Source organism: Coffea eugenioides, chromosome 2 (genome assembly GCF_003713205.1).
Source record: "Coffea eugenioides isolate CCC68of chromosome 2, Ceug_1.0, whole genome shotgun sequence".
NCBI lineage: Eukaryota > Viridiplantae > Streptophyta > Magnoliopsida > Gentianales > Rubiaceae > Coffea > Coffea eugenioides.
Genome location: NC_040036.1, coordinates 78,190,526 through 78,206,155, shown reverse-complemented (window position 1 = coordinate 78,206,155; position 15,630 = coordinate 78,190,526). Strand labels below are relative to the sequence as shown.

The window sequence follows — 15,630 nt, the reverse complement described above, 5'->3', positions numbered from 1 at the left end:
TTTTTTCACTTGTAACCAATTATAAAAAAAAAAAAAAAAAACTTCTTTCCAAATTTCGTTTTCTTTTTTGTTTTTTGAACTACCCAAATAATAGAACTTATTGTGGCCATTAGCCATTTCAAAATAAGAATTAGTCAACGATAAAACCAAAAAGAATGGTCTCAATTCAAAATTATAATTCCCATTTTTTACAAGGTATTATTGCTCTTTGGTTGGTTTAGATTTTACAAAACTTGATTGTAAAAGCTAATTATGGAGAACAGTCAGAATCAGCAAAAGCTATTTTTTTGAGTGATTATAGATTTTAATTTTTCGACCATTATAAAATCTATAATCAAAATAATCGAATCGAGAACGTTAAAAAATTAATTACATAAAATTAGAATGTATAATCAGTTAAAATAATTAAATAACGAAAACGTGTCCTAAAAGTCGCTAAATGACATCCCCGTCCGTCTTCAACATGTTTAAAGCAGTAACTATGCATGATCAAACTAATAATAGGATGTTTTCTTGCTTGCATTAGCCATTGTAGATTATAGAAAACACAAGGAAAGCTAATCTCAAACGAATATTCGAACAATCAATCATTCCAATCTTCCCCAATTACCTAATTTAGTTTTGCTCTCAATTCGTTTTTTAATCCCACTGCCCTCTCTGCTAAAAGTTTTCTTTACTGCCCAACTTCTCCCGAAGGTCAGCTTCTATCTATGTTACCCTTTTTCTTTTTTTTTTGGTTTCTTTTATTAGGTGGGGTGGACTTTGATTGCTAGAGCAATTTATCTAGAATGCATGTTTTGAATCTATTTTGTTTCCTACAGTTTATGTGATTTGTATGTTTGGATCTCAAAAAGGTTGCTTGGTTTTGAATTCTTGTAACCTGTGATCTTAGGAATCTGGAATTGTTTTTACAATTGTTGAAGTTATGAGACAAGAAAAGTTTGTAACTTTTCCAAATTATTTCTTTATTCCGTTGTCGTTGGATAAATTTGTGCAAGATGCCAGTTCAAGGTTGGTGATTTTTACTTTTGTTTGGTGGCCTGTTTTCTTTCTGCCGTGTATCGTGGCTTTTTTTTCTGGAGTAATTGATTGCTAGGTGGTCCATATACTAAGCTTTATCTGCATGAATTTGGTTTCTAGAATTGGAAGCAGAGAAAGTATCTGATTGAATCTCAATTGGGTGGTTGTTTTCTTCCTGTTTTCTTTTCCAATTTTTGAACCTTTTGATGTTCAGTGAGTATGTATTTATAAGCTTTGGATCCTACATGCTGAATAAAGCATTGTATTTAATTGGTATAATGGGCCTAGGTAACTTTTATACTTCTAAGTGATCTATTTGCCGATTGATGATAATGTGGGCTAGGGATTCTATTCAAAATTATTGGTTTTAAGCTTAACTTATGAATGACTTGTTTCCCTTGGTAGCTAGAGGAAGAAAAATTATACCTTTACATTCTTTTTGGTTTTCAGAAGGTTAATATCTGATAAGGCAAATCTCCTTCCTGGAGCAAAGAAAGGAAACTACTCTATGAAAAGCAAACTGCCCAAGGGGCTAACTAATCTAGTCTACCTGTCCTGGGAAATTTTTGAAGTTGCGAGTCTGTCGTTTAGTTATGATTTAGATAATACTCCACATGATTTATTGTGTTTCCTTTCCTTATGGTCGTGTTATCATGGTTCACTGTGTCGATCTTTTAAAGGATAGATCTGTGGTTTAAATTAGCCTTGTATATGTTGTCTGCATGCATTAAGTAATTATGCACTTAATGGAATGCCTGCGATTCCTTGGCAGGGGTTGGTTTTGTGTCATTGTACCAGGATTTGTCCTAGGTCGAGTTGAACGTTTTAGTTCTATGTTCTATGGAATCAGATTCAGATAGTAGCACTTCAACTGAAATTAGTGATGGTTGGTATGATGGTGTCAGGCAATACGATCCAGTGCAGTCATCACTGATACCTGGGCTTCCTGATGATATTACCTTTTTCTGCTTGGCAAGGGTTCCTAGGAAGTATCATGCAGTCCTGAAATGTGTTTCAAAGCGATGGAGAGATTTAGTTTCTAGTGAAGAGTGGTATTTATACCGGAAAAAGCATCACCTGGAGGAGACATGGATTTATGCTTTGTGCAAAGATGAGTTGGACCACCTTGGCTGTTATGTTTTAGACCCCAATCGGTTACTAAGTGGGTGGAAGCGCATCCAAGGCCTTCCTGGTTGTTGTAAAAGGAGAAGAGGCATGGGCTTCGAAGTGTTGGGAAAGAGAGTTTACCTCATTGGTGGCTGCGGTTATATTGAAGATGCTACCAATGAAGCCTATTGCTATGATGCTGGTACGAACTGCTGGAGTGAAGCTGCTCGCTTGCCAGTTGCAAGGTATTGATATAGGCATGTAATCTTGCTAATTATGCCACTCTTTATGATGATTGGTGAAATCAAGTTAATTAACGAATAACTTTTCCTTGCCGAGTAAAGTTTAGTATTTCTAGATATTTTTTCCCCCTTCCTTTGGACTCATTAGTTGACAAAATCTCTATATGATTTTGCTTTAGTTTTCTTCTTTCTGCTTGTGTAGCCAACTTTTGATCGATTAAAATGCTTGTTAACTCTTCTGAGTGCTCTGTCTATATGAACCAGTTTATGTCTTTTTCTCTTGCCTTTTGTTTGCCGAAGTTGTGAAATGTTGAAATATGGAAGTTCCATGACATGTTCCATGGTGGTTGTAGTTTGATTGCAACCTGTTATGAAGAGATACTGATCTAGGCATTAATCTGTTGGGTGATTTTCAGGTGCTATTTTGCCTGCCAAGCTGTGGATAACAAAATCTTTGCCATTGGTGGTTCAGATCCTGGATCAAGCAATCTGCAGTCCTTGGATGCTTATGATCCTCAGACAAATTGTTGGAATTCGCATGTGGACCCTAATGTTCTTGATGATATTGAAGATTCAGTAGTCTTGGATGGGAAAATCTATGTTCGTTGTGGTTCGTCTGCTGTATCTTCGCATGTATATGCTCTTGCTTATGAACCATCAAGTGGTACATGGGAACAGGCTGCTCCAGATATGGTCATGGGCTGGCGGGGTCCTGCTATCGTTGTGAATGGGACTCTTTATGTCTTGAACCAGACTTCAGGAACCCAGTTGATAATGTGGCAGAAGGATACCAGACAATGGATCTCTGTCAGGAGATTTTCATCTAAATGGACGAGGCCACCATGCCGGCTCATAGCAATTGGGGAGGACATATTAATTATTGGCAAGGGGCTTAGCACCATGGTGTTTTCTACTAAAAATGCTGGAAAAATGGATGGAATAATGTTGAGCTCGTCGTTTCGAGGGTTAAATTCTGACTTAGAAGTGATAAATTGTAGATCTATTGCAGTCTAGAACCCAAAAAAACTGACTTCCAGCATATGTGGATAGTTAACATCTCTTTTCTTCCCATATTTTATGGCGCTTTCCCTTTCTTTGAGTCCTATGCATCTCCTTCCAAAAAAAAAAAAAAAAGTTTCTATACATCCAGGTGGGACTTTCCTTTAAGGAATTATTTTTGCTAACTTTAGGGAATTGTTTGATCTTTCTACTGCTTTGGGTATGAAGTCACTGTTCTTTCTACTGCTTTATTTTTAGAGTAATAACACTCAAGACGGTTTCAATTTTGGTAGTACTGTCTAAATATGATCCTTTCCTGCAGAAAATTTTGCCAATTTAACCACAAGTAGTAACATCCTGTCATTATTTTATGAAACAGCCCTGCCAAAAATGAAACTGCAGAATTATGCTCATTTTCCACGCAATCAGTACAAAAATTACTTATGTGCACCCGAAACAAGAGTTGAAATGCAAAGCTTACAATCCTACAGTAACAATAAACATGAAAATATAGCAGCAGAAGGTTAGAGTTCTCAAAATATTTGCAGGACCGACTGTGCAAGCATGAACTATCTTTTCTTCTGTACAACAATAATCTTTTGGACCACTTACTCTGAAAATATTTCTGCAGTGTATACAGCACAAACTAACCAAGGGATTGGCAATCTCCACACATGGACCTCTGGATCTCCATTATCATCAGCTGAACCTAGATCATGTTACATATTCAATCAATTCTATATAATTACAACAGGACAATCATTACTAAACCTAATGTCTCGAGGTTAACAAGTCTCTCTTCTTTGCTGGTGACTAGCTGTTGAACTCAGCAAGAAGTTGTCAAAGCAGAAAACACAAATCCTCTTCAAACAGAGACTATAACCAAAATGACAAATTGCAAAAAGAAGTAGATCAGCTGCTCCTTTTCCTTTTGAAGGCAGGATGGATGATAATTCCATTACACGAGTCCAGCTTATCAATTCTTGCCATACAATCCTTCATCCTCTTCAAGACAACCGGCATCATAGAAGCATTATTTGAAATCTTCTGTTTGAGAAGCCTTATCTTCTCGGTTTCCTGACTCTCTCCTGTTAACAAGGCCTCATTACCCGACCCAATAGGTCTGACCACATCTACACAAAAGAAGAGGGGTGAGATGCACAACTACATAGAGCAAAGGAGACTTCAACTCTGAGGAAGTCACAGAAAACTTGTATCAATGTAGAGGATCTCAATGACATCAAATGCCTTTGAAGAGAAAATGATATAGGAAAATTATTGTGTATACAGATGCAAACCCACCACAAAAGCGAATTTAGGTTATTGCAAAGCTCAATGGGTATACTGCGAAAAAGTAAACCTTAACCAAGTCGTTTTTCAAACTTAAACCACATATATTTTTTAAAGTAATTTGTTTCTCTACATGTGCTGATTGTACGAATATATCTGAAGAGTTCTGAATCAAAAGAATGTAAGGAAATTAAAAAAAAAGGCAAATAGAAAGAAGAGGAACACCTCCATCTAAAGGGGGGGTGAGACAAAAGACGGAATGTATAGGAAAAGAATGTAATATTCAGTGGGTCTCTAATTTGAGCTCTTCATTAATTTAATCATCAACTTAGGCCAGTCCTGGTTGGTAACAAAGTTACTGATTCTAATTTAGATCCAATGAACACTGAGCCAATAGCCTTGCATAAATACTCACTTTGATCCATCAAAAGAATATTTGTATGTTCAACAAGTTAAACAAGGGTTCAAGAAAACTAGAAGCTAAATCGAGACCAGAAAATGAATACAGAAGATAATCAAGAGAAATTCATCCACATTGAACATACAAGTTTGTAACGTCCATAATCTCACACTTAACCAGTACTTTTTCTTCAGAGAAGGATATTCCACGTCTCAACTAGAAATCAATCCATGCCAAAAGTCCATCCGCTAAGAAGGGCAAAAGGTGAAAGAAGCTGCAAATAACTACAACTTTCAAATTTCATCAACAAACACTTTCATTTCCAATTTCCTCAACGGATTAGTTAAGGATAAAAAACTAACAAATGGAGAAGTTTTGGCATTCCAAGATTCCTTTCAAAAACTCCACCTTCAGATTTCTGACACGTGCAGTACAGTGACATTTCAATTTCTTCCTCACCATAAAATCAAGAACTAACCAATTCTTCCCAAAATATTCTCCATCAATAATCTTTTCAATAGCTAAAACTGTGTAACCCTGTAATTACCTACAAACTATACCATTTGAAGTCAGTGGCACAAAAAGGAATTCTTATTTAAAAACTCATCTTTAATAGAACAGACGCATAACAGAGAGTGGCAGAGCCAGACATCAACTAAACTACCAATATACGCTACTTCCAACAGGCTAATCATTAGAAACAAAGAAGACCCCAAACAGCAATCGAAAGAAAAAAAAAATCCCAAAATGAAAAGAAGCATCTTGAACCCTTTTCATCAGCATCGTCAGCTAACAACTGCAAACACAAAAATCAGCTACTCCAAAAAAATTGACTATGAGCAAAAAGGGAAAAGAGTCAAAATTACAATTCTTTGGGTTATGTAAGAAACAACAAGTGAGGGTAACGAAAGAGCCGCGAAAATGTACCGGGGTTAGGGTCATGAGTGGGTCCGGGTTGAGATTCGGGTCCGGAGTCGAAATGGGTCGGGAGAACAGGCCTCTGAGCAGCGAGAATTGAGGAAAGCGCGGACTTGAGCTGGCCCGGGAGTGTGGTTCTGTAGTTGAGTATTTTCTGGGCCATTTCGTTTACTTCTGCTTCTAGCTTTTCCAATTCGTCTTCTTCTTCGCCTTCACCTTCACCTTCACCTTCCCCTTCCTCTTGGTGCAATCCGACGTCATTGTGCTGTAGGGCTTCTTGGGTTTGTCCCTGGCTTGCCATTTCTTCCTGTGTGCGAGAGAGGAGGGAGAGGAGCTGCGAAGTGGGAAGGATAGAGCGTGAAATTTTGAAACTTCGAAGTGAATTATGGACCGGTGGTCTAATTGCGCAATTTTGAACAAGTAATGGCAAGCGAAGCGACTGCATGGAACTGGAATTGCTCTTTTGGCCAAAAAAATAATAAAGAACAATTTGAAGTAATTTTGGATTTGATCAAGAAGGGTTTAGAAGCAAAAAGAAAAAGGGCTAACAGATGAAAGTATCGAATTTGACACGCTCGGCTTGATTGACATTTCTGAGTCCTAAATAGTAAATACACCACTACTATTTTGGTGATCGCACCTCCTAAGTTCACAATAAATGCATTGGATCCAATTCTATGTGGACACCAGGTCCTGTTTGATCAATCAATTCAATATTTAAATTTAATAGAATCAGATCTTAATATATTCGGACGTGTTTGATAATTAAAAATTGAATGTCTGAATTGATTAAGTGACACTAAATTTTCTAGATAAAACTTGTTCCAAAAAATAAGTAATAAATTATTCACTTATCACTGTATGTGATATAAACTTAAATGCGTTTGATTTAACATTTAACAATTCAATAATTTAATAGATTCGGATTTCAGCTTTCAAACTTCAGTCTTATCAAATCCACCCTAAAAGCAAATTTGTGAGTCAATCCATCTCCATATACAATTTTTAAAACATTTATTAAAGAATATTTATGTTTTTAATGAACAGTGAAATTAGTACTATATAGTAACATTCAGCTTTAGGCACACAACATTATTGTGTAGCACCCCAATTTGATGGGGCACTAAAATTTTGTGTAGGTCTTCATGCAATAATATTGTTGTTTTTTTTTATTATTGTGTTTGGATATGAGATAATTTGATATTTGAAATAATTACTGTTATGATGGGACGTGTGTGATGTAATGTATGTTAAATAAAAAATATTATTGAAAGAATAAACAATTGATTAGAAATTGTAATTATGATGTAAATAAAATAATATTTGGAACTGATATTGCCAAACATCTTGTCAATTATACTATACATAAACACTTGTGTATATATTAACTGAGAGTGTGAATCTCTTCCCCTTTTTTGGCTTCCATTGCTCAACTTGTCCTAGCTAATTTGCATATATCTTTGTGTGATAAAAAAGATAATTATATTATTGAATTTGTTGGATATCATCCAATGCGAATTGCTTAATAAAGTCAAAGGTGCATAAAAATTTGACAGAAATAAAATGACATCTTATAAGTGTCTGTGTGAATTACAATCTTAAATGTTTACATCTTTTCCCCATGGCTAAAATAAAATAGGCCAAAACTTTCTCCTCAAACTCTAGAAAAAGAAAGTTACAAGAATTTTATATATTTTATAGATCAACTATTCCCTTAGTTCCATTGTTAATGTTGTGTTTTTATTTTACTGATGTTTCGAAACAAGAGTCACCACTCCAAATTTAACATGTGCTTTCTAATTTTGCCATTTGAAAAAGTAACATTTTAAAATTCCAATGCACATTTATCAAGGAAATATTTTAAATTTAAAAGATATATATGTAAATTCAGTAATATCAACTTACATAATTATTTATTTCTAAAAAATGACTCTAATATTGGAATAGCTGAGGGTCAGAATCTAGAAAAAAAAAAATTTTTTGAACGAAGGAAAGAATCTAGGACTTCACATCTCGGATTAGAGAGAATCTAGGACTTTTTTCCTTTTTCTGAAAGAAAGAAAGAAAGAATATAGGACTTCGCATCTCGGATTAGCCACATATTTCAGGACTTTTACTGAAAAGCCTAAGCATTGGAGCTTATTCTATACGAAAATATCTGTCTCCACTCTCCAGTTAGCATTGCTTAAATCGAAACTGCCCACCAATTGAAAGACAAAATGCATGCAAAAAGGAAGCACCAATAAGGTTGGACGAAAAGTTTCAAGACCATGCTTCTTTGATACCTCCGAACTCGATGGCTGTGTTAACCCTTTTAAATCTTTTTCTATGGGAGCCTCCGGAACCATATAACAGAGCCTTTACTGTCATTTCAACATCATCTGCTAAGTTTATTATGAGCTGAACTAATACTAGTGTACTTCCACTTCTCTTTAAATATATCTCTCCGTTTATATCAGTTAACATTGAACTGGGATCATTCCTTTTTGTCTGAAAATCACACACTCTTTTTATGGAATATCACAAGTCTCAGGTACTGAATCTCACGGTAATATTCCGGTTTATTCTTTTGTTTATTGCTACTACTTGGAAGCGTACAACTGGGCACATAAATGTTAATTCATACTGTTGTTTAGCTGATATATCTGGTTTTGATGTTTTCTGTTTCCTTTGTAGTTTTCGTTTTGTTATCCTCCTAAGATTTTTTGCAGCTTTGGGTTTTTATGGGGTGCATGCAACAGGTCTTTCTATTCTTGAAATTGATTTGGATGCCTGATATACTGTAAACTTACGCAGAAGAGGTGATGGGCAATGGCACTAGCAAGTTTATGTTTCTTGTTCAGAAATCAGAACCTTTGCCATTTCCCCGAGTAGGTGTTGGGACGAATTTAGATAGATTCTGAAAATTTTCTGTTAAAGCTAGTAATTTATGTTTGATTAACCAGCCAAGACATCATCGCTCAGAGTGAGGTGGGGTGAAATCTTGAACCTATTCTGTTCATTGCCATACAATAAAGGGAACACTTAAAGAGACAAAATAGAAAAGGACTTGGATTCTCATGAGATCATGTCGTTAGAGAGATCCTTTGTACATGGCATTTCAAGATTTGTAACGGAGATTGAGTTATTGTTGCCCTTTCCCATACGTCAGCTAGGAAGGAATATCTGGAAATAGTGCATCTTATCCATGTTGAATCCTTTGGGAACTTCTCTGTGAATTCAGTATGCAGAAAGCATCCTTGTATCAAAATAACAGGATATCCACAACATTTAGCATATTTCAGTTGCAAAGGCCATGCTTCTCAATGAAAAACTCCAGTAATTTCACTTCTGATATATGGTAATGCTTAAACTTTATTGCATCATCTTTCCAGCTGCTGAAGCAAACTAGGAGAATTGATTCAGAAAGTCCATATCGCCTTCTTCACTGCTCATCGAAGGGTGACAAAAAGGGTGTGGTTCAGGAGCTGGAGAAAGGAGTGGAACCCACTCTGGCAGACTACGATAAGAGAACTGCACTTCATTTAGCGTCTTGTGAAGGTTACATTGAGGTGGTTGTCTTACTTCTTGAAAGAGGAGCAGATGTGAACTCCACCGATAGATGGGGTCGTACTGTAAGTTCATGCTCTCGCTCTGCATGGGTGACAAATAGCATAGTTTATTTCAGTGATTAGCTGCTGGCTTATATTCTCTTTTTGGTTGTGTGTATGTGTGCAAAGGTTGTACTCTTACTATTAAGTGGTTCATTGCTGTTGCGGATTTTACAACAGAATTTCAATTTCTTCACTTCTTGTATAACATCCATCTGCCTCATTTCATCCTTTTCCTTTGCTGTGCCTTTCCCTAGCTAACGAAAGAGCAGTGACTATATGTTATCTGTGTGTTTTGATGTTGTTCGCCACATGACTTTAATTCTAAAGGAATTTGTCTACCATTATGAGTAAAAATTCATGTTTTAGTTATGTGCTATATTTAAGTTGTCACTCATGAATGACTTAGAAGTTTGTTATCTTAAACAAAGCATATATTATTACTCGTAAAGATTTACTAGCTGTTCTACCATTGTAAAAAAATTTGTTGACAATAAAAGTTCATGGTTCGGCATATTACATTCTGCTGTAAAAGTACAACAGCTAGCCTGTAGTTTCACAGTAAGAAGAATACTTGTCTCTAAGACAGATTTCCTTTGTCATTCATAATTTTATTTTTCAGCAGAAGACATTCTTGGTTTCTTCCTTTTTCCAGCAATACTGGACTTACAGAAGAAAATATATATATATATATATATATATAGCAACTTGGATCTAGCAGTATCCAGCTTCTGCCTTCTATTCTTGCTGTCTGCTATATCATAATATCCACTTTTCAACTGGTGATCCCAGATCAACTTGTTTTATCATCCATAATGAATTTAGTTATCTTCTTCCACTATAGAAGTATCCTTGATCCCAAATTCAGCACAATTGCTAATACCAGATTCAGAGGGAATGTTAAGCCAGTACCACTGGTTCATGCTGTCATTCACTGTTTGATTTTCTGTTCTTAACAAACTGATGCAGATAGAAAATTCTATTTCTTCAAAAGTTTTTGTATTTCAACAATATAATTAATTGACATGGTGCCTGTGATGAAATCATTTGCAGCCACTGTCAGATGCTCGCAGCTTTGGCCATGCAGACATTTGTAAGATTCTGGAGAAACATGGTGGAATTGATCCGGTAATGTAGCCTCAACATACTTCTCTTGTGAAGTAAGTTTTAATGAGGGAAAACAATAGAATTGCCCAAAAAAAAAGGTTTAAAGTGTGTGTCAATAGATTTACCCTCATTGCATCAAGATGAGCATCTCCCGTTAGCCTGTAGTGCTGTTTTGCTTCTTGGATGTGACAAATAGTTCCAAATTGATCAGCGGACCTGTTATGCATCAAGAGAAAAAAAAAATTGAATGAAAGATTTAGCAAAACTTTTCTTTCTACTCCCTTCTCTTCCTAATTTCTACCTTCTTCTGAAGGGTTCACTTTTAAGTTGTTTAGAAATCTGAGCATACTGGTGCTTTTTTCTACGGTAATGAGTCCTCTGACGTGATTTTCATGATTTATCTATTCTTCTAGTCAAAGTAAGTATGGTGCCTTTTTTTAACTCAAAAAAGTTCTCGTCCTCCTTGTGCAGCTGAATTGAGAAAACTTATCTAGATAGGAGAAAAGGCTGGCAACAGTAAAATTTGGTGAGCAGAAACATGCAAATATGAGTATAACTTTAAGTTTTCATGATACACGCACTGTTTTAGTTCGGTGGCAAAACTGGAAAATAAGTGCAATGATCAAGTTCCATTAGAACAAATACAAAGTGGAAAATCTCAAAAACAGTATGAGTTAGTGAGGAAGCTAGCCTCTAACAGTACTACCAGTCCTTTCGAAGTTTCAGTTTCTAGGAGTACTGATAATACTGTATATTGGTTGTAAACCTAATACCATTAGATTGTCTATTGCCTTATTGCCTATAACATAGATAAATGACATTGAAGTTTTGTACTTCATGTTTCAGATATATTAGTATTGAAATCTGTAAAACTTTGGACAGGTTGCTCTTGACTCTCAGATGCGAGGTTATGAAATTGAGTACACTGAGGTTGACATGACTGAAGCACCTCTCCTTGGAGAAGTAATTTCTTTCAGCTATATTGTCTCTTCCTTTTTCTTGTTGCCGTGATCTCAATTATTTGCAAGAGAAATCTAATGCCACTGTGGCATATGCAACTAATCCTGATCTTCTTATTTTCCGCTTTCAAAAGAAGTCTCAAATATTTTATTTGAGGATACATATACTGTCTTCAGTGTTACAAAATAATTAAAAGGAAAAAGCAGGGTGCATATGGTGAAGTCTATTTGGTGAAATGGCGTGGTACAGAAGTTGCAGCAAAAACAATTCGCTCATCTATTGCTTCAAATGAGACGGTCAAGTAAGTTCCAATTTTTCTTTCTTTAACTAATGTGTTCTCCCTATGCCCAGCTGACGTTCTTAATTTTCCTGAATCCTTAGAGCTTTTGATGCCTGTCCAACTTTATCTCCTTTTGGAGTCTGATTATCTTGGTCAATGAGAAAATTTTGATATTTACGAGTTGCAAACTACTGTAAATCATTTATTTGGCCCTATGATGTTTAGGTATCAGGGATAAAAAAATCAAACAAATATTGTGTTACTCATAAACATGGTTAGAAGTAATTCTTCTTGCAATTTCGGTTAGTAAATCCGCAAGAGAAGTTTTAAATACATGTATTCATCTTCATTTGGTAAATGAAAAGAGTATAATCTCTTAAGGTAACATTCAATGCAAACTTTTATCCTTCTCTTTTGCATGTTGGAATCGTAAGGAAGCAAAATTGGAAAGATAAACTGAGCTTGCTTCACGCAGTTTGACACCTAACGGTTGGAGCCTTGACAACCATCATGATTAGCAAAGATTCCCACTCTGTGCTGCCCTTGAAATTTTTACCAATCATCTTTTTCCATTTGATATTTTTCTGTTGCTTACAGGAAAACCTTTCTCAAGGAACTTGCGTTATGGCAAAAGTTGCGCCACCCAAATATAGTGCAGTTCCTTGGCGTTGTAAAACATTCTGATCGTTTAACCTTCCTCACTGAGTATCTCCAAAATGTAAAATATTTTCCTACTATTCTGCATGTCACTGAATATTAGGGCCTTGACATTTCACTTGTTCAATACAGGGAAGTTTGTACGATATCCTAAGAAAGAAAGGAAGACTTGATCCACCAACAGCAGTTGCTTATGCTTTAGACATTGCAAGGTAAATGATGCTATGTTTTCAAATTTGCTCCTGAGCCATTGGTCACAGCTGCAGCTTATAGTGCTTCTTTGTTCTGCAGCAATACTTTTATTTTTAATGGGCATACCTCACATTGCAATTCATATTAGGCTTTGCATTTCCTTCAATATTTTCCATCCATTATTCTAGTTTATGAAGGAGTACTGCATGTTTAATATAAATGGAAGAATCTGGAGGTAAACTGGATGCTAGTTTTCCTAAGGATTTGAGAGAAAGTAATTTTAATGAGAGTCCCATAAGAATTAAACTTGATCAAAAAATGATGTGATGGGAAAAAGTTAATGAGCTTTTTTTATTCTACATCATCCTACAGTTGTGTAATACAGCCCTTGTGGAAAAATCTTAGTGAATCAGTTATCCAATGTGCTGACATTTTGTGTTTGCAGAGGCATGAATTATCTTCATCAGCATAAACCCCATCCTATAATCCATAGAGATTTGACCCCAAGGTATTGGCAGTTAACTTATAGTTATGTATCTGTCATATCTGTGAAATGCATGACGTTATGTACGGTTGGTTTATGATGCAAGTTTCTTGGTGCTGTTTTACTTGCATAAGGTTTTGGACCATAATTGTATCTACCGTGTTCATGATGCAGAAATATACTACAAAATGAAGCAAGACATCTCAAAGTCACAGACTTTGGACTAAGCAAAATTGTGCAGGAAAAAAATGCTCTTGGTTACAAAATGACCGGGGAAACTGGATCATGTACGCTCTGCCCCCTGACTAGTATTTACAAAATTTTCATGATTTTTATGTCTGCTTGAGAAGCTATTAAAAGATTTCTCAGATCGTTATATGGCTCCAGAGGTGTACCGCCGAGAAACATATGGGATAAGCGTGGATGTCTTTTCTTTTGCTCTGGTTGTTCATGAGGTAAAATACATGAACTGGTTGTAAAAACAGGAAAGAATTCCTAGTTAGACTGCTGCTAGACCAGACTATCTCTATTGAACCTATCAATTGTGTCGTGGTGCTTCTAAATCTCATACATCATTTTACTGCAGATGTTCCAAGGCGGACCATCTAGTCGAGAGGAGGCTCCAGAGGAAGTGGCAGACAAGCGGGCATATGAAGATTTGCGTCCACCTCTCTCTTCATTTGTATACCCTGAACCAATCCGCAGGTAAGCAAAAGAATTTTTCTGCCTTAACAGATCTTATCCCTACTTCATTTGCCAATAGGAAAGTTGCTCAAACTACAGATTTATGCTAATTCAAGTCGTACAGTGCTTCTCAACTCTGTTGTCACAAAACGCCCTGTCAATTACCATAACAGATGCAAATACTTAACTGCATTTTCATGCTCATTTCTTATGGCTGTTGCATAATCAGCCTTAGTTGCAAATGACAATGACCACCATATGAGGACCACGGTATGTTCTGCAGTTTAGATACACTACAATGTGATGCTAGGTTGATATGGAATGGCAAATTCTGGTGCAGGCTTTTACGAGATTGCTGGCACAAGAATCCAGATTGCAGACCGACATTTGAAGAGATCATTTTGCAGCTGGAGATCATCCAAGAGAATATGCAAGGCGGGAAACCCTTGGGAAGCTGCTACAATTGTGTCATTTTATGACACTGGAGCCTGGCAGTGTGCATTGTTAAATCTGAGCTCTGCCTTCCATGCTGTATTGATGCATTTACTTTGTGCATTGATGCACTCCACACCTGTAAAAAATATGCGAAAAACCATAGCATCTACCACGTTGTTGGTGGGAAATGTGAACTCACTGGTAATCATCGTTACTATTGTGACTGCTTGGCATTGTGTTACACCTGGAATCAAGGTCTGCTTGGCATTATAAAGGTTCTATTTTTATGCTTTATGTGGGGGTGTGAATAGGAATCGAAATCGATAATTCGGAACTTCGAAATCGGAATTTTGATATCAGAATTTTCGACCGAATTCAATTCGGAATTTGGTAAATTCTGATTTCACCGAATTTAGGAATATAAAAATTATTATTATTATCATTATTATTATTATTATATAAATGTTACATTACATATAATATATATATATATATATATATATATATGAAAAATGAATTTGAAATCGAAATAGGAATTACGAATCACCAAATTTAGGAATATAAAAATTATTATTATAATATAAATGTTATATTACATATATATATAAATATTATATATATATATGTATGAAAAATGAATTTGAAATCAAAATAGGAATTCCGAATTCCGAATTATAATATAAATGTTATCTTACATATATATATATAAATATTATATATATATATATGTATGAAAAATGAATTTAAAATCAAAATAGGAATTCCGAATTCCGATTTGAAAAATCCCATTACCAAATTCGAACCAAAATCGCATAATTCGAAATCGGAAAACCCGATTTCAGTTCCGAATTCTGAATTACTCAATTCAAATTGAATTCGGTCGATAAATCGGAATTTTTTTGATTTTGCACACCCCTAGCTTTTATGCGTGCTTGTATAATTGTATGTGCAATCTCTTTGTAATAGTTTGACTTTCACATGGCGATTATTCGTGTTGTACTACTTACTTAATGTTCAAAATCTAACATACGAGTCTAAGTAGACTGTTTTATTACTAGTAAGTACCATGTCCAAACTGACAATATTTCTTTCATATACATTTTGCTTAAAGTTGAATGCTAATATTATTATTGCTTAATTAGTTAATATTCTATCAATGAAGTTGTTAATGGAAGATCTTGAACTGCAATGCAACCCATGTAATTAATGTGACAGGTTTACATTAAATGAAAGGTGAGAGGATCTTGTTAGCTGTATAGGGCAGC

The 15,630-nt window shown here is 35.5% G+C and overlaps 3 protein-coding genes across 4 annotated transcripts; 2 read left to right on the top strand and 1 right to left on the bottom strand.

Annotated features, from left to right (window-relative positions):
- Positions 1–518: 518 nt before the first annotated feature.
- Positions 519–3,442, top strand: LOC113762298 (F-box/kelch-repeat protein SKIP4). 2 transcript variants are annotated; one of them, XM_027305685.1, is made up of 3 exons: positions 519–696; positions 1,793–2,372; positions 2,786–3,442. In XM_027305685.1, the coding sequence occupies exons 2-3, from the start codon at positions 1,861–1,863 to the stop codon at positions 3,381–3,383; spliced, it is 1,110 nt and encodes a 369-aa protein (XP_027161486.1). In that variant the 5' UTR covers positions 519–696; positions 1,793–1,860; the 3' UTR covers positions 3,384–3,442. The 2 variants fall into 2 exon arrangements, with proteins under 2 accessions (XP_027161486.1, XP_027161487.1); XM_027305686.1 differs by having other exon boundaries at positions 1,471–2,372.
- Positions 3,443–4,026: 584 nt separating this feature from the next.
- On the bottom strand, positions 4,027–6,453 carry LOC113762077. Its single transcript, XM_027305331.1, has 2 exons — positions 5,986–6,453; positions 4,027–4,501 (listed from the first exon to the last, which is right to left on the bottom strand). Exons 1-2 carry the CDS (start codon positions 6,419–6,421, stop codon positions 4,281–4,283), a joined length of 657 nt encoding a protein of 218 aa, XP_027161132.1. The 5' UTR covers positions 6,422–6,453; the 3' UTR covers positions 4,027–4,280.
- A 1,976-nt stretch (positions 6,454–8,429) lies between these two features.
- Positions 8,430–14,606, top strand: LOC113763513 (integrin-linked protein kinase 1-like). The gene is made up of 12 exons (XM_027307345.1): positions 8,430–8,509; positions 9,351–9,590; positions 10,620–10,694; positions 11,556–11,636; positions 11,840–11,934; positions 12,511–12,631; positions 12,703–12,782; positions 13,208–13,270; positions 13,421–13,533; positions 13,616–13,701; positions 13,833–13,951; positions 14,271–14,606. The coding sequence occupies exons 1-12, from the start codon at positions 8,489–8,491 to the stop codon at positions 14,407–14,409; spliced, it is 1,233 nt and encodes a 410-aa protein (XP_027163146.1). The 5' UTR covers positions 8,430–8,488; the 3' UTR covers positions 14,410–14,606.
- The last annotated feature ends 1,024 nt before the right edge of the window (positions 14,607–15,630 follow it).